At 30.6% G+C, this 18,857-nt stretch overlaps 1 protein-coding gene across 2 annotated transcripts; it reads left to right on the top strand.

Moving 5' to 3' along the window:
• Positions 1-11,416: 11,416 nt before the first annotated feature.
• On the top strand, positions 11,417-17,699 carry LOC118046976 (pentatricopeptide repeat-containing protein At3g59040). 2 transcript variants are annotated; one of them, XM_035056093.2, is made up of 8 exons: positions 11,417-11,639; positions 12,215-12,527; positions 13,114-13,404; positions 14,359-14,607; positions 15,249-15,373; positions 15,965-16,063; positions 16,498-17,194; positions 17,435-17,699. In XM_035056093.2, the coding sequence occupies exons 1-7, from the start codon at positions 11,584-11,586 to the stop codon at positions 17,156-17,158; spliced, it is 1,794 nt and encodes a 597-aa protein (XP_034911984.1). In that variant the 5' UTR covers positions 11,417-11,583; the 3' UTR covers positions 17,159-17,194; positions 17,435-17,699. The 2 variants fall into 2 exon arrangements, with proteins under 2 accessions (XP_034911984.1, XP_034911982.1); XM_035056091.2 differs by lacking the exon at positions 17,435-17,699 and having other exon boundaries at positions 16,498-17,382.
• The last annotated feature ends 1,158 nt before the right edge of the window (positions 17,700-18,857 follow it).

Genomic DNA, 18,857 nt, shown 5'->3' on the forward strand with positions numbered 1-18,857 from the left:
AAGTTGGTCACCAAGTACTATAAGATCCACTATAGAGAATTCACTGGGATAAAAAAGAGCAAGACGGATAAGCTTTTCTTTATTGAAAGCAAAGAAAGAGTCACCTGGGTTTAAACATGCCACACAAAGAAGTAACTCTGTACTCGTCTCAGTAAAACAAACATCCAACTCAGTAAGTTGCATGTCAATGATATTGTTAAACAATTCATAACAGAAATGGTGTAGGTTTGTAATCCCTTGAGATTTTCACCTTGAACGCCCACGAATCTTGTACTCATCATCCATGTTTAGAATATCAATATCATGTTTGATGCGAAAAGATGACACTTCTTCCAGTAAGGATTCTCAATCATTCTCTCTCATCATTTTGAATCGTTCTTTTGATGTTTTCAATAAACTCATAGCATTTTCTATATCTTGATCTTTTCTTTGTAATGCTTGTGAGAACTCATTAGTAACTGCTAGTATCCTTCTCAAACAATGAAGCATGAATACAAAATTAAATGATTCCATAATATTTGTTAAAATGACTGCTTATGTTCTTTGTTCTGAGTTCATCCCATCCTCCCTTATAATCTCAAGCACATCAAGAACTGATGAAAACATTATAAGTAGATGAATAATTGTAACATAATGGGAGCCCTAACGGGTGTCACCATACCTTCTAAAAGAAGTTTCTTGATTCAAGTCTCGCCCATTAGAAATTTCTCCATTTTCAAGTCCTTCAATAATTCTAGCATATTGTTTTTCTCTAATCACCTTCATCTTTTTGCATGATGCTCCAACTATGTTTATAATGCTAGAAATAAAATTGAAGACATCTCCAACTTCATTATGCTTCTTTATAACAACCACAATAGTCAATTGAAGTCTATGAGCAAAACAATGTACATAATATGCATTTGGATTGCTATTTAGAATAAGTGCTTTCAAGCCATTGAATTCACCTCATATGTTACTAGCTCTATCATATCCCTGACCACGCAATCTTGATATGCTTAGCCGATGTTTAGAAAACAAAGCTTCAATAGCTGCTCTGAGTGAACTAGCAGTTGTATCTTGCACATGTTGAATGCCCAGAAAACATTCAATTATATGTCCATTGTTGTCTACATATCGCAGAACAATGGCCATTTGTTCCTTGATTAATATGTCACGTGACTCATCAATTAAAATTGAAAATAATGAGTCACTTAGATCTTTGATAATCATATTTGTAATCTCCTCTGCAACAACTTGAGTAATGTCTTTTTGAATAACTGGAGAAGTCAATTTGTTATGTCTAGGAGCTTCACTGAAAGTAACTCCTTTAATAGCTTCATTATTTCTGGAAAGAAAATGCAAGAGCTCTAGATAATTTCCTTGGTTGCTTGAACATTCACATTCATCATGGCCACGAAATGGAAGTCCTTGGTGCAACAAAAAACGAGCACACTCTATTGAAGCATTCAATCGAGTTCGATAATCACTTTGACTCTTTATTGTTTGCTTAGATAACAAAGTCATGATATTTTGTTTTTCATTCATCAAATTCTCACATTTTATTCGAGCTGCATTGTGACTACTATTAGACTTTCCAATATGAAGATCAAATCTTTCCTTCTTTTTCCAATTTAAAAACCCATCACCCACAAACGAATCAACACCCCCTTTTAACTTGAAGAGATAACAATACAAGCAAAAGGCAACATCTTTGGCTATGCTGTACTCTAACCATGTTAGGTATGCACCAAACCAAGCCGGATTAAAGCGTCGTAATGTTGATATATTCCCAAATTGTTTTTGAGGAAAATCACAGTGTGAAGGTTGACAAGGACCTTTTTATAGATAAGCTCTTTGGATTGCATCCCTATCATTTATAGGGTATTCATAAATTGGTCTTCTTAAGCCAGGGTCAACAAGGAGAGTGTCGGGGTTGATTTCAATATGACTTTTCTTTAAACTTGATGGAGTTACATGACTTAAAGCTTTGATTGACTCTTCATCCTCAAGAGATTTACGCTTGAAATACTTGTCTAGTGACATGTTAATTTAATATGAACCTACTGGATTTTTTTTTATCATCATTAGTGTCTACATAATAATTAACACAACTACATAATAATTCACTATTAAATAAAAATCAGTTGAGTTACACAATAATTCTAAATCTTCCATATGAAATTCATAGCAAAATACATATCAATTCATCAAAATCAAAACCTATTTCAATTCATATCTATATACATATAATAAATATGTTGATTAAATTATACGTAATTATTTCTAGATATTTAATTGAGGAGCAATGCCTAGTGTATGTGTAAGAGAAATAATTTTTGAAAAACATGCTTTCTATTTGATATTTTACTTACAAACAAGTCATACGAAAATATTAAATTTTAATAAACTACTCTGCCAATGTAAGAGATGTCAAGAATAGTGGTTTTGCATGAATATTAATTTATTCCTTTATAATAAGAAAAGAAATATTTAATTGATTAAATTAGTATATTTAAACATTTATTTTGAACATATTTATATCAAAACCTATAAATTATCATAAACCCTAATATTTTTAATAATTAATTATAAAAGAATAAAATTAAAATTAAACAATGAAATAAATAGAAAAAATAAAGAAAATTTACCTAAAATATAAAGCAAAAGGAAAAAAAGATTAATTGCTTACCTATACTTGATGAGAAATTTGCATACGAGAGAGGCAGAGAACAACAGCTCATAAAAAAAACAAAGCGGCAGAGCAACTCATGAAAAGAACAACGCGGTAAAAGTAGGGAACAAAAAATACTCTTTGATAGCTAGGGATTCCATATTTTATAGCCGGTATCATCAATTTAATATGGAAACAAAAGGGAAAAAGGAAAAAAGTTGTGCAATGAGCTGTGTATATATATTATATTATAAGTCAACAATTATAAACAATGACAGCTTTCCTTTTTCCTTCCCTGCAGTAACAATTCCCTAAACTAATATATTAATATTTTTTAAAAAATAAAGTTAAGGGGGCAATTGCCCCTTTTTGTCCCCACGTGGCTCCGCCACTGGTGTGTCACAATCCATCAAGTTCAAAGAGTGGTAATTTTCATGAATTAAGACTATATTCTTCATATAAAATTGCTAAAATATTATTAAGTTTTTAATAATATTCAAACTAATGTATTTACAAGTAATATGTGTGTGTAATAATAATAAAAAAAAGATATACAAGTTATTGGTGTTGTTACACCTGAGAATAATCTTAAGATCTACTCACAGGTTTCCAGGCGATATATATAATTTTTAAAACAAAATATAAAACACAAGGCTTATAAATTAATGATGTGAATGAAGAAGCAAGTCTAAAATTGATAGAATCTTTTATCAAACATATAGCATATTTAAGTTTACATAAATTTAAACAGAATTTAAATAGAAGATATATTAAAGGTAAGATTTAAAGGAAACTTATTTAAAATTTGTATTGAAATAATATAGGAGATATTGGTTATAAAGGTTTGAATCCAAGAAATATGGATTTCCTTATAGGATAAGATATGATTATACATAAGGTTATAGATAATATTTGAATATATCACAAGAGGATAAATAGTCGATGTCTTTTACTAAGAAACTTTTCTATCAACTTCTGCCTTCAAAAGCTTAGGAGGAGTCTCTTTATATAGGGCAAAACAAGATTGTCTTCTTTGATAATTTTGTAAAGCATATGATTTGTTTTTTTGAAAGTTGAAAAGTTATTTTCCAATTAGAAAGTTATTTGTCATTTATGAAAGTAGGGGATCAACTTTTTAAAATGTTAAAATGATAGCTAGTTGTTTTAACCATTTGTGCCGACATGAGAAGATAGGCTTGATAATTTGCAGGATTTTAACTTTTAAAATGGGCCAAAATATTTTTGGACCTCTGAATTTTTTTTTTTTTATAGAGACAATGACTATCTAAGATTTTTGTATAGGATGAAGGATACCACACTAGTCATCTTCATTGTCATCTGTTAAGCCGATTATAAATCCTAAGGATGATAAAGATGGAGAAGAATCGTTGTTTTTTATGCTTTGCCGGAGTTGCTTCATATTTTGAAATACTCTTCCTTATATTATGCCGAGGAAAAAATAGCAAAAGCATGAGATCTATGTGTTGGGAATTTGGACTGAGGATTTGAGTATAAAATTAGAGCATTTTGTTGTTGTTGCAACCATTCCATAACAACAAGTTTAAAACTTTTAGTTTCTACTGTAAAAGAGCTCCACCACTTTACTTTGTATCTTTTAATGAGAATTTGATACCCATATTGAGTGTTGTAGTCAAAATGTCAAGAACAGACCCAATGGATAAAGAATTTGGAATAGAAAAAAAAAGAATTAGTGAGAATTTTTCCTTAATTTATAAGGGTTTGAAATTTTGTTTGAAGTAAATGTAATTATTTTCAACTAAAGGATGATGTTTCATTACTTCATAAGTATAACCAAACTAATCCTACCATTGAAGAAACTAGATAGGTAAATTTAAAGTCTTGATGAAATTATTAGAATAGAATAACCAAGAGTGGCTATCCTTAGAATTTTGAAGGGAAAAGGTGTTGAACCATACTTATTGATAATCCTAATAAGAATAAGAATGAGAAATGAAATACCAAGTTTGATATGGTAACTGATTGAAAATTACATTGTTTGGTGAATGGGTTGTTTCTAATCAGAAGTATGAATGATATTTTGAATGATGCATGAAGAATAGACGTATTGCGAATGATTTTGTTGAAGTTTGAAATGTTTGAATGTAATGTAAGTTGTTATCTCAAGTATTGTTATATAGTAGAGCTAGGGTTTGGATAAATCCCAAAGTTTAAAATACTAGTTTGGAGGGAAGGCTTTTGTAACTGCAATGGAAAGGTCAAGATGGAAAAATCCATTTTCAATAGTTAAAATATTTTGAAATTTTTGTTTTTCAATGTAATCAGATTTTTCTTTTGAAAGCTTTTGAGATAGTTCAAATATAGAATTTAGATTAAAATAAAATGAGGGTTTTTATAAGGAAGAACTTGCTTCTGTTTTGAAAATTGGTTCAAGAGTTTCACCTACCTGAGAAGGCTAGTGATGATTTATTATTGGTAGTTTGTAAGGCTAGAAGCAATTCTAGCAAATTGGATATGGATTCTACCCAAATTTTATACATATAAGGAGTGTTATGCTTCCTCGTCTTTAATTACTGCTTCATGTTAGGATTTAATTAGTTTTGCAAAAGAAATGGTTGAGGAAAAGGGTTTTGTGATTTTTGAGATTTTGAAAATTTAGACTTTGTCTCTATATTTGGATTTGGGAGGCATTGTGACCTGTTTTAGAGGAATTATCTAATTAGAAAATCACGAATGAAATTTATATCTCCTTTTATATATTCTATATCAAAATAAAAAAAAATACTTAATATAGCTTGCTATCGGGAAAATAATCTATTTTAAAGCAATATTTTGACCATTTTTCTGTAAAATTTCTTTAATAAATTTGCAATCAATACATAAAAGAAATTTTTTATTTAATAAATCATTTTGAGATTTTGTAATGCATAACACAATGGAAAGAATTTTTTTTTATAATAGAATAGTTTTTTTTGACAATCATTACAATGTGCACATGTAAATTGAAGAATTTGTTCTTTGTTTTTTTGTACTTGTTTAAGAATACTCTTGTACATTAATTTAGAAAATTTGTCTCAACTATTTTAGGAACTAAGAGATTGACAATATGTAAACAAAGAATTTCCTGGATTTATTTTTTAATCTGTCAAACAATTCTAGTATGTTCATCAGACTATGAAACAAAGTTCTTTCTCAACCTATTATTAAAGAGTTTTTATATTCTACTCACATTAGAAGAAAAAGTTTAGAACATAATTAAAACTTTCTAAAAACCTTTGTAATTGAGTTTTTTCTAGAACTTTATCAGGAAATTTAGTAGCAAATGTTAAGGATCTCTCAATAGGTATAATTGTTCATTAGGAGGTATAATGACCAAGAAAACAAATACTAGTTTGGAAAAGAGAAATCTTTTCTTTTGAAACAACTAAACCATTTTTCTTTGCAACATAGAAGAATGTCTATAAATTTTTGAAATGTTGTTCTATTGAATCTGAAAACATAAAAATATCATCAATGTATATTATGCAGAATTTTGAATATATATTAAAAGTATCATTCATGATTTTTTGATATTCAGAAGGAGCATTTCTCTAATCCAAACGACATGACATTCTACTCATATTAACCAAATAAGATTGTAAATGCAATTTTGTAATGATCTTTTGAATGAATTTGAATTTTTCAAAATCCTGATTTCATATAAAACTTTGAAAATATGAATGCAAAATGTAATTTTTATAAAAAATATTTTTTTGTTTGGGATTGAATATTTAATTCATTTCAAAGCTTTGTTCAAATATTTATAATTTATAACAAGCCAAGGTTTTTAATTTAAAGGTTCAATTTTAGAACTTTTATTAACATAAAAAACTACACATAACCAAAATGAACTTGATTTTTGTATAAAACCTTTAGACTCTAAATCTTTGATTTCGAGTCAACAATGTTGTTCTAATTCAACATTCACTTGAATAGGTCTTGCTTTTGTAGGAATTTTTTTTCATTAAAATTATCATTATAAGGAAGATCAACAACATGTTTTCTCTTCCAAAAGGCATTTGGTAAATTAGAACAAATCTTTTTTCTATCTTGCTTTGAAATTCTAAAATTCTTTTTGGTAAAATAAGATTTTATAATTGTTTCTTTTTTTTAAAAAAAAAAATACAACTTGTTTAAAATGTATGAGATGATATTGCTTTCCTCAAATCAATGTATTGATGTGATGGGTATGAATAAAACATGCCTTGTTTAAATTTAAATTCCTAGTCTTTGGCTTTTCTAAGAAAGGAAAAACAAGTTTCAAACCATTGATTTTTGAAATAATACTTTCATGATCAATTTTGCAAGGAGTAATCATGTCAATAAAAGGAGTGCCAAGAATAACAATATGATTTTTGTCATTAGTAGCAAAAAAATTAGATAAAACCAATCATTAAAAACTGATGCTTGAGTTTTGTATTTAATAACTAATTTAGTATTATTTGTTGTATAAATTTATTAAAAATCATCATTGTAAAATTTTTTTTGGGACTATTCCTTCTTTAATGCAATTCAAATATGCATTTGTATCAAACAATGCAATAATGTCTTTTTTAAAATCATTTGAAAAGATTATTGTAATTTTTATAATATGTTTTTTTAAAGTAATTTGAGTTAAAACATGTAGAAAATTTGCAAGACCGTGCTCAATATTTGATGATGCATGATCCAATGTATAATTCTTTAGGGTTTAGTCTTTTGATTTTGGTTCAGAATCGGACTAGTTAATGGCAATAATGACATAGTTATTTGGTAAGGTCATAGTTATTTAATCTGGTTAATGACAATAATGACTATATTTGAACAAACTATAGTGTCTCTAGCTAACTAAAAGAACTCATAAGTTTAGTTATATATATAATTAAGGATTATTAAGTCTTTTGATAGCTTTAAGAATAAATTTTTCATCTTGGTTTAAGACATTTATTTGTTTTGAAGTGTTATAGTTTGATGTGTCTAGGTCAGAACTGGATATTGTTAACTCATTTATTTGGAAGGGTTTTTCAAAAATGTCTGACGAGCTGGATTTAGTCTTGGATGTTTCAACCAAAATGTTTTGGATATGATGGATAACTTATTTTTCTAATTGTAGTTTATATAGCTTTGTATTGATTCGATAAAATTTAGAGGTATGACTTTTCTTGCCATATGTGTAACATGTAATGTTTTAAAGATCAAATTTAGGCTTGAGTTTTTGTTTTGATTGAAAATGTTTTATGGGTTTTGTAGTGGTTTTTTTTGTAGTAGGGTTAAGTTTTAGTATAGAAATATTTTGTGTTTATGAATTGATCTTTTATTAAGTGGTTTGTTGGGCTTTGAGGTGGTAAATTTGGAGCATGAACCACTATAAGTTGGTTTTGGTAAGGATAGGTCAAATTATTGACAAAAACTTCATAGTTCTTATCTAGTTCTTCTCATTTCCCACTTCGGTTGTTTTTGAAGTTTAAGGTCTTGGCAAATCTTAAGATTTTTTTTAGGTAAAACTAATAAGCTCACCATATGGTACCTAGTCATAAAGGATTGTTTTGGAGACATAAATATCTTTGATTTTATTCATGACTCTTTCTCCCACAAGGGTCGACAAACCAACAATGAATTTTTCTTTCTAGAAAGGTTGGTTTGAATCTTCTTGGATCATACCCGCAACTCCGTGAGTGAAAGCCTCTCCCTCACTTCTCGATTTTGCTAACTGTTATTGCTACTTTTATTCCCCTTCCTTTCATTTACTCTCTTAGAATGGCCTTTATTAATCAGTCAAAAGATAGTAAAAAAAAGTTAAGTCGCGGGTCAAAGGTTTGGACCAATTGCAATTTATCAACATTCAAGATTGAGTGGCCTGGGAAAAGAAATGCTTATCTTAGGGCTAATAGGAAATCCTGAACACCATCGATTCATCCTCTTTTTCCAAGGATTTCATCTTACACCCATAGGCATATGACTTGGCGGGCCTTCCTTTTCCGTCAGAGAAGAATCTTTTTATCTTTCATTACAGAACGTTTCGCATTGATTCCCAGTCTTATTTTATTAATAGCCATGATTGTTTCGACCCTTCTTCCAGAAGCATGGATTCACCAATGAACGACCTTCTTCAACCAATAGTAAAAAGACAATAAAAGGGTGTAAGAAGACAAAAGGCCAACAGTCCAAAAACAAGGGAGTAAAAAAAGTCTTTTTGTACCATTGAAAATCATTGAGTTTTTCACATCTAATATGAAAAAAAGTTCAAAATTTTTATCTTTAACATGGCTAAGATCTCCTATAAAATATAGAAAAATGGTTAAAATGAGGGTTAAAACTGCATCTTAGATGTTATTTCCATTATGTATTTGGTCTTTAGTCATTTGGATGGAGTTAAGGATTTCAAGGTGTTGGGTTTCAGTAACATGATAATCACATCATCCTTTTAACTGGAAAAAAAAAAAAAAACCAGCTATAAAGAGTTCAACTATAGCTTTATTTGAAGTTCCAGTTTAGGTTTTGTAGGCATTGACAACTATGATCATTTGTTGTAAGGTGTTTAGGATATTGTATTTGGACATTCCATCTACGTTCCATTCATAGAGAAAAGTTGTATTGAATCTGTGTTGGTTTATGACAACTAGTTCATTATAGAGGGATATATTAGGAGCAATGGTTGTTTTAGGAATATGATTTCTCTAAACAAGTTTATTAATTTCAGAAGTTTCTTTTTGTAAGGCTTTTTTATTAGTGGTTTGGGTTTGATAATTCTAAATAACGTTTAAGTGGGTTACAAAGATTTAAGGATTATTTGGGAGTCAAGAGCAATCAAGGTGGAGGCCGAAACTTTAAGGTGGTTAAGATAATCTTTAATGACTTTAAAAAAGTCATTTTTGTTGTTTTGAAATTAAGTTTGGCTAGTTCTTGTAATTTGGTATAGTTTGAATATCGAGTTTTTTAAGTTCTGGTCTAAAGGTTTTGTAGTTTTAACTAGAGAAACAATAATTTTTTGGATTTGTTTCTTTATTTTAGGCTGTTGTTTTCATATGGTATTAAGGTTGTTATTGGTGAAGTTGTTTTGCTGGATAATGTGTTTGGTGTTTGTAGTGATGTCTTTACTTGGGTTTTTACAAGGGGCAACATCTACAATCTAGCTATTATAAGGTTTCTCAAGGGTGTATGTTCAGACTCAATAAAAGTACAACTAGTAAGTTTTGAAACATGAGTTTTATTTCTAGATGTTTAAGGATATGTATGCTTTGAAAATAGATATATAATATGGTATTCAAATACATAAAATGATTTGAACCAATTAAGAACAAAATTTATATTTTATATAATGCAACAAAATTATAATATTTTTTTATATTTCATATCTTTCTTTCATGAATTTTTTAAAAAAACTAAGATCTCTTTTCAGAGTTATAGATACTATAAAAATCATCAATAAAATATATTTTTATGATAAATTTTATTTCAAGAATATTCAGCTCATTTTATATGTTTTTTGTTACAGATAATAATGTTGGAAAGGTTGGTGGAGAAAGTTGGTTGGTGTTTGTATATAATGGTTTGGGTATATTTGTGGTATAATCAACATTTTAAAAATTGATGCTACAAATATTAAAGGTTATTTTTTAAATGAGTTTATGTGGTAAGATATATTTATAACCAAGAGAATTTCATAAATTCTTCCAAGATTTATTATACTGGATATAAAAGATTCATATGAGAATCTAGAATTGGTTTAATGTATATAGAATGATAGCTTAACTTTACCATCATCACCATTATTGGTTATTTATTTGAGTTTTGCGTACCCACACACACATAAAAACAAATTTATCTATCATTGGTTCACTAGCCATCTACCATTGAGTCTAAATCTATAAAATATTAGATATTTTTAATGTGTGAATGAATTATCTTTGTAAAAAGAAGAGGAAACAAATTATGTTAATTATTAGAAACACACCTATTAAGCTTAGCTCGACTTGATGGGTTAACTTAGGATCTAACTAACTTGATTTCTAACCTGGGCAGGATATAAATAAAGCCAATCTAGAATTGATTTAATAGACCCAATGAGTTATTTCATGCCTCTGATAAGAATCTAGTTTAAGTTTTTTATAAAATGATTTTATTAAAAAAAAATTAAAACATATTGATTAGGTGACTTGTAGAATAACAATGAGTACTCGAGGGTCGGATTTCTTATTACTCGTATCATATTCATTATATATTAGATAAGAAATTTAGATATTTATATATTAAATTTTGAATATTGATATGAATATTTATTATCTATTATTATTTATTTAAAAATTATTAAATAATAATATTATACAAGAAATTTGGATATCTGTAAATTATCCATTGAGTTTTGAGTATCATGAATATTCATTATTTATTATTAAATAAAAAATAAAATAGTTAATTAATTTATTTAAAGTGTGTATATATATATATATATATTGTATGATAAAATGATAATATTATACAATGAGATATGTATATTATAATGTATTAAAAAAATCTAAATATTCTATAAATATATCTATATGATATAAATATATATATTTTAAGGTTAGGTTTTTATGGATTTTATTTCAAGTTTGATAATATACGTAACCTACCTTTTATTTATTTAGTAAAATAACTATAAAAAAATTCTTATATATTATCTGAGTATCCATTAAATTCCAATTAAATTATTGATTTGGGATAACTTTTGACTTAGCTGGATTTAACATCTTTAATTATAAATAGAAGAAACAAAAATTAATGAGTATTATCGGAAAGAAAAGAGTAAAGAAGCGCTTGCAAATACACTACTCGGCACTCTGCATAAAGATAATTTATAGATAGAGTGGAAAGATAGAAGAAGAAGAAGAAGAAGAAGAGCCGTGCAAGTACCCAGCTGGCTTGACATTAAATATTTCTGCATAGAAGAAATGGCTCCAGCCCTATCTCTTAGGCCCTGTATCTCTGCTTCTTCTAGTAATTGGAGGTCTGTTCTCCTTCTCCCTCTCTCCCTACCTCAATTTTGTGTCCTTCTAGTCTTATCTTCAGCAAGAAAGAAAGAAATGCTTTGTTTTTGTTTTGAAACTGACCCTTTTGGATTTAACGCAGAAAGAAAGTGCTCGTTCAATTTTCAGGTGGTTTATAAAGAAATGAGTGAAAAGTTTGAATTTTTTGAATTCTTAGCTTGTGAGAGTTTCTTTCCACTGAAAATAAAGAAAGTTTTACCTCAAAAGTAGCGTTTTTGAAGTGGGAATCAGATTATTCTGCATCTTATCACATGCCATATCGTGGTCCGGTCATGTGATGATTTGTGTGTTTGTCATTGCAAATGGTGTCTCCTTATATGCTATCGGGTTGCTTCTTGTTAGTTGTATCAACGAATTCTATTGCTTAAAATAATTTCTGAGCTGAGTGGTGCTTCTTTGCTTGTTATTTCTTAAGAAACTGGACTACAGCAATTTGTTTTTTCAAACATGAAAAGCACCATATTGGGTCTATTTTTTCGAGGTTTGTTTTGATAGTAGAGAGATAACAGTGCTTGTATATTGCTTTATGTTTCAGCCAGCCAAAAATGCATGCTAATCCTTTCGTCGCAAACATTAAAATCCATCGAAGATTGGAAGTAGTGTCTATGGGTATGTTGTCTCCTAGAAAGTTTTTGCAAAAAAGAAGGAAAGTGGAAGTATTTAAAGATGCGTCCGATGAAGCTGATCAGAAGAATTGGAGGAGACTGATGAAGCAAATCGAGGATTCAGGTTCTGCAGTTTCTGTGCTTAGAAGGGAGAGAATCAAGAAAGATGGTCTTCCTAGAGACCTGGTTTTGGGCACATTAGTTAGGTTTAAGCAGCTAAAGAAATGGGATCTTGTTAGTGAGGTATGCAATAAAGGAGCTAGTGCTTTTTTGTGTAAATTGTTGAGATAATTATTAGCAGTATAAACTCAAGAGAGGAAAAGTTAAAAGATTTTGACCATTTATAAAGTGAAGTTCAGATTATGAATTCTAGGCACAAGAAGTTGTGACTGAGTTACAGTACCTTTCAGGGTTTAGTGCTCGATCACTTCCTGAGGATAATAGATTGTATTCATATCATAGGATGGATTGAAAAATCCCTCTCATAAAGATTGGGATGTATGAGAACCACTGGTTCTTAAAGGCATAACCTATGTATTGTTTCAATTGATCATCTCGACTGTTTTATTATTTCAGAAGGAAAAATATGGTTATGCTTGTTTATCAAACCTAGGGTGTCAGCATTTTTGTTTTAAGGAACCTTGTGTCTATTAGGTAGCATTTTTTTCTTTTAGGAACTGGGGTATATAAGAGGTGGCTCATTGATTTAATTTCTCCTTTTCTATGACAAAAAAATTAAGTAGCTGTCCCGAACTCATTCCTGCTAGTGTTTCTATGATTTGGATGTTTAGACTGTGTGTTTTGCATGCTAATCTACTTTATCTGCTAGATTTTAGAATGGCTTCAGTCACAGCATTGGTGGGACTTCAACGAAATGGATTTCCTTATGCTTATCACTGCTTATGGAAAGCTAGGGGATTTCAATGGGGCTGAAATGGTTTTGAGATCTATGAATGGGAATGGTTATGTGCCAAATGTTGTATCACACACTGCACTTATGGAGGCATATGGAAGAGGAGGCCGATATAACAATGCTGAAGCCATCTTTCGGAGGATGCAGACCTCAGGCCCTGAGCCCTCTGCTTTGACGTATCAAATAATACTAAAAACATTTGTTGAGGTACGCTTACCTTTCTAATAACACAGAGTAATATGCATGTATGTATGTTCATCTTTGTTTGCATTTGTGTTTTTACTTGACTTGTTTGTGAGTTTGATTTCAAACTCAGATTTTGTGATCCATATTCTAATGAACTCATTAAAATACTAAGCTATGTACCTATCTTATGAGACAATGACAAAGGAAATTGCAATGTCCCTAGAAATTTGGGCTAGGTTGACAGCTGAAGTATTTAATTTCTCCCTGGCATGGTTGGAACCTTTGAATCATGAAATAGGCGCAGAACTAAAGAGAGTTCAAAAACTTGCATTTATTGTTTCACATTTGCTATTAAAATTTAGTCTGCAGCTTAAAGTAGGATTAAAATGTGATAGTTATGTTTTGCTTATGGGTCCACTGTGTGAATGAGTGTCTATATCACTATGTTTCAGAGGTTCCATGTCATCACATTCACATCAAATTCAAGGAAAAGACAAGTTTTATGTGTGTGTGAATGAGTGCATGCTTGATTTATGTATCTGTTTCAGAGGTTTCCTTGTGTTGTGATCTGAAGCAAATATAGGAAAAACTCATTCAAATGGACTCTTACTGAAATACTATGAATTCTACTTAGATATCGACTGTGATCTGTGTGTCTATGCATGTAGAACCAGCTGGAGGTTTTCTGCATCGCTTTTCATGATTGTAAATGTGGGATTTTATATGTAATTCAATGAAAGCACTTTTCTTGGAGTAATTGTTTTATTTACATCTCTTGTCAGATTATTACCCATTTAAGGTAGAGTACCTTCGGATTTTTTGGTTTAAGGCATATGGGATGCAAATGACTTGACATGCTACTATCCGTAATTGTTTTCCTTGGGGTATCCTTTTTATGGGCCTTAAATTGCAAAGTGGATACTTTTGTTTGATACATCTTTCAGTTTAGTGATTTTCTTTGGGATTTTACTCCAGGGAAACAAATTTAAGGAAGCTGAAGAAGTTTTTGAGACTCTTCTCAATAAAGAAAAATCACCTTTGGAACCAGATCAAAAAATGTTCCATATGATGATATATATGCAGAAAAAGGCTGGGAATTATGAAAAGGCTCGTAAAGTATTTGCACTGATGGCTGAGCGAGGAGTTCCGCAATCCACTGTTACTTATAACAGTCTAATGTCATTTGAAACTAATTATAAGGAGGTTTCGAAGATCTATGACCAGGTAATATTCGAGGAATTAGCTAATCTATATTTCATATTCTTGGATTCAGAAAAAAGAGACATATTTTGACCATGCAAGTCAATATTCAATTACATCCAATGATACCAATACTCTTGAGACACTGTTCAGTAGCGAGAGGGTGAACAATTTTTTAGTATGCTAGTATAGAAGTAAACAGGAAAAAAAAGGGGGGTTTCTTTAGACTTCGTATATAATATGCATGCTTGCTAGTGGCCTTCTTCCTGGGGCCAAGACAGATGGTCATTTTCAATCGGTCTGAGGGAATTTTTCTGGGATGCAGAACTTTGGAAGTGCTAATTGTGTTTTTTTTTAATATCAGGATGTAATAAGATACGTGGTACATATGTGGTAGGGAATGGATGAATTTTTTTTTAATATCGGCATCATACATCAAGTTGATTGTGATGAATATTTTACCATGCAATTTGAGTGAAGAACTTAATTGGTTGTGCATGGATGCTACTACCCACCTTTTTAGACATGCCCAGATAGTCTTATAAGGTTTCTGTGGTGATTAAGGATTTGATTTATCTATTATTCAGTATTTCCATTTTGTCTTTCCTTTTATTCTCCTGTTGTAATAAACTTACCAGATTTTGAAGTAAATTGCATAATTCTAGATGCAAAGATCTGGCCTTCGACCTGATGTAGTGAGCTATGCATTGCTCATTAAAGCTTATGGGAGAGCTCGAAGGGAAGAAGAAGCTTTAGCTGTTTTTGAAGAGATGCTGGATGCTGGTGTCAGGTGAGTAGAAACAAGTTTTATTTTCTGTAATGATGCTAGACAGTTAGCGCATGGTTTGAGTTCTATCATGATAATTGTGTTAACCCCCCCCCCCATCTCCTGCCAAAATGTATACACAATTGCATGTACATAATTATCAAAAATAAATTAAAGAAACTCAAGTCCTCGAAAAAGAATTCTCATTATTAGTCAAGTTTTCAACATGATTCATAGAAGTTTTCAAGTACTTATGGTTTAAACAGGTTGAAGATGTGTTGCATTAGGGTGAAACTTTCCCTTAAACATTAGATATGATGCCAATGTAACACAAGCATTAACTATCATCTAGTGAACTCTGACCAGGAAGAAAAACTGATCAAAAGACCTTCCATTAGTCCAATACATCTTATTGTATGCAGGATAAACCTTTTGTCAGCATCATGTTTTAGATTGAAGTTTTTTCAGGTTTTCATATTTCTGTTTCAGATTTTCTGCTTACTGCAGCAAGACAAGTCTGGAGCTCATTGTTCATCAGCTAGATAATGCTGTAAATTTAATAGTGTAGCATATTGTTAATTGTGGGAGTTACCATACTGTTGTGCTATCTTGTAGGCCAAGCCATAAAGCTTATAACATCTTGCTCGATGCATTTGCTATCTCTGGAATGGTGGAGCAAGCTCGGGTGGTTTTCAAGAGCATGAGAAGAGACAGGTAATGTGTCCCAATCTGAAACAAGCATAGTTCAATTCTCAAAATCATGTTACTGATGGAGTTCTGTTTAAGCAATCCACGTGTATGTTTGTTTACGAGGTGCACCTCGTAATTAAATAGGGCCTACATAACATATCAATTGATCTTGGGGTGGCATACCATATTTTCTCTTTTCTTTTATGTATCCCATATGTACACACTTTGAGTATCTTGGAATACAGCCACAAATTGCAAGGTTACATTCTTATATTTTGGTCCATAAGGATACCACTCTACAAGTTTAATCACTGTAATAGACCAATCACATGCATATACAAACAGATTATAGAAAGTGAGTCCAGCCACACACATTGCAAGTACTTCTGTTTGTGCAAGTTGTATGTTAGTAAAACTTTTTATTGAACACGGCATACTTCTGTCTATATGTAATGCAGATGCACCCCAGATCTTTGCTCTTATACAACGATGTTATCAGCATATGTGAATGCTTCTGATATGGAGGGTGCTGAAAATTTCTTCAAAAGACTAAGACAAGATGGTCTTAAACCCAATGTCGTCACTTATGGGGCACTGATCAAAGGGCATGCCAAGGTAAATAATCTTGAAAAGATGATGGAAATATATGAAGAAATGCAGTTAAACGGTATCAAAGCAAACCAGACAATTCTCACTACAATAATGGACGCATATGGTAAGAACAAGGATTTTGGCAGTGCTGTTATTTGGTACAAGGAAATGGAGCATCATGGGGTCCCTCCTGACCAGAAGGCACAGAACATTCTTCTATCTCTGGCCAAGACAGAGGATGAACTAAAGGAAGCCAGTCAACTTGCAGGATATCCAGATGATTGTGGTATACAAAGCATTAATGGGGCTTCTAGGTTTGCAGATGAGGATGGAAGTGATGACGAAACAGATGATGAGGATGACTATGAAGAAGCTGACAAGAATGATGACGAGGATGATTTTGATGGAGTGGATGATACAGCAAAGACAGTTTCATACAGTAAAGAGTGCGAAGACTTGATATTTCTTGATGGGGATAATCAACATAACTTGGAAGCACTACATGCTCTTACTGTCATTGATTTGTAAATTCGTGGACAGTTTTCGGCTGTGAAATATGTTTAGGTAACATAATCAGCTAGAGTTGCTTCATGGCAAATCAATTTTTTTGTGTATTTTATTCTTATGAAATCTTTTTCTTTTTTATTACATATATATATAACAGTGTATGAGAGAACTTCAACCGTGTAGGGTGGGAAGGGAAATCTTTCTGATAGAGCCCAAAATTCATGAAGTTTCCTTTAACACTTGAATTTGCTGTTTTTCTTCTTGTTAATGGAACCATGACGTCCCATCTCTCTACAGGTTAGTTTGCGTTTAGGACACCAGTTGTCAAAACCTTACAAAGGGCTGCAAGTTGAAGAACATGTCACAGAAACGCTTGAAGCTGCTGTGGATGAGCTGAGGGAGGCACAAAGTTGATATTTTTACTCGGTACTAGTTTGTGTATTGTCTGGTGACCGCACAGCACCATGTAACACCGGGCCATCAAACAAATCTTTTGTTAAAATAATCAGTGATTTGAAGATTTTCTATCAATAAAAGAACAGCATTTGAATTACACAAAAAGACGGCCATATTCCATGTTAACTGATTATTTTTTTTATGAAAAAAAAGTAATTAGATATTGATTTAAAGTAAAAGTTAAATTTCCTATCTCCTCCTTTATGGTTTATATGAATTGTGAAGGGGTTTTTTTTCCCAGAGAGTATATTTTTTTATTATTATTGTATAATTAAGTAAAAATATATACTTTTAAAAAATAAAATTATTAAACTTAAGTGGAGTCCATCATCCAAATCATGAATTTGATGAGTTAAGCCATAAAACTCATGTCAATCTAATATATTGACGTCTTAATATTAAAAAAAAAGAAGTCATATTGACTATTTTTTTTATTAAATCCAAACCATGTTTTTACCAATTGTCTGTATTATTTTTGGATACACCAAGCCAACCGAGTCATATTAAAGCAACTTTCATATGATTTAGTTTTAAACTCGAATTAGATAAGGAGTCGGGATGAGAAATTTTAAAGTTGATATGTTGAGCTGAGTTTAATAATAATGTCAAATAATTTCAATGACTTAAATATTTTTTTTACATTTAAAAAAATCTTGATTAAATTCATAGTGTAGCGCGACCATCTCGCAAATTTACCGTCGACCTAGACTTGTTGACAATGTAGATTAGAAAAGTAAAATTTTGATTTGGCCATTCTCAAGAAAAACAATTGGCTTGACTATTAAAGGTAACATGGTACTTTCATTTTCTTTTACAAAATTAAATGACTAACTTATCTTTTAAAGAAAAAAATATTAATTTGGCATTTAAAGGTTGTTTCAACCTTTTCTTTTAAAGATCATAATAAATTAATTAATTAATTTATAAAATTATATTTTTTAATTAGTGTCCAAAGTCTTTTTTATATTTTCATTACATTTTTTTTTGTTATAATCAAATTGACCGGGGATATATTGAAATCTTAATAAATATAAAACATTAATTTCAAATGAAAAGTTGTCGGCTATGAAATAGCCTACGCTATTCAGATGAAGGTTATAGTTTTAGTTGGTGGATAAGCGATAGCATTCACGATGGTTTTTGAATTTGGATGCACACATGTGCTCAACGAACCTCTGGTTTAACGTTAGCGACCTTTTTTTTTTCTTTTTTTTTCTTTTTGTTCTCTTCATATTTTGCACCTTACCCTCTAAATTTTTACAAC

The sequence above is a fragment of the Populus alba genome, chromosome 1, assembly GCF_005239225.2.
Source record: "Populus alba chromosome 1, ASM523922v2, whole genome shotgun sequence".
Lineage (NCBI taxonomy): Eukaryota > Viridiplantae > Streptophyta > Magnoliopsida > Malpighiales > Salicaceae > Populus > Populus alba.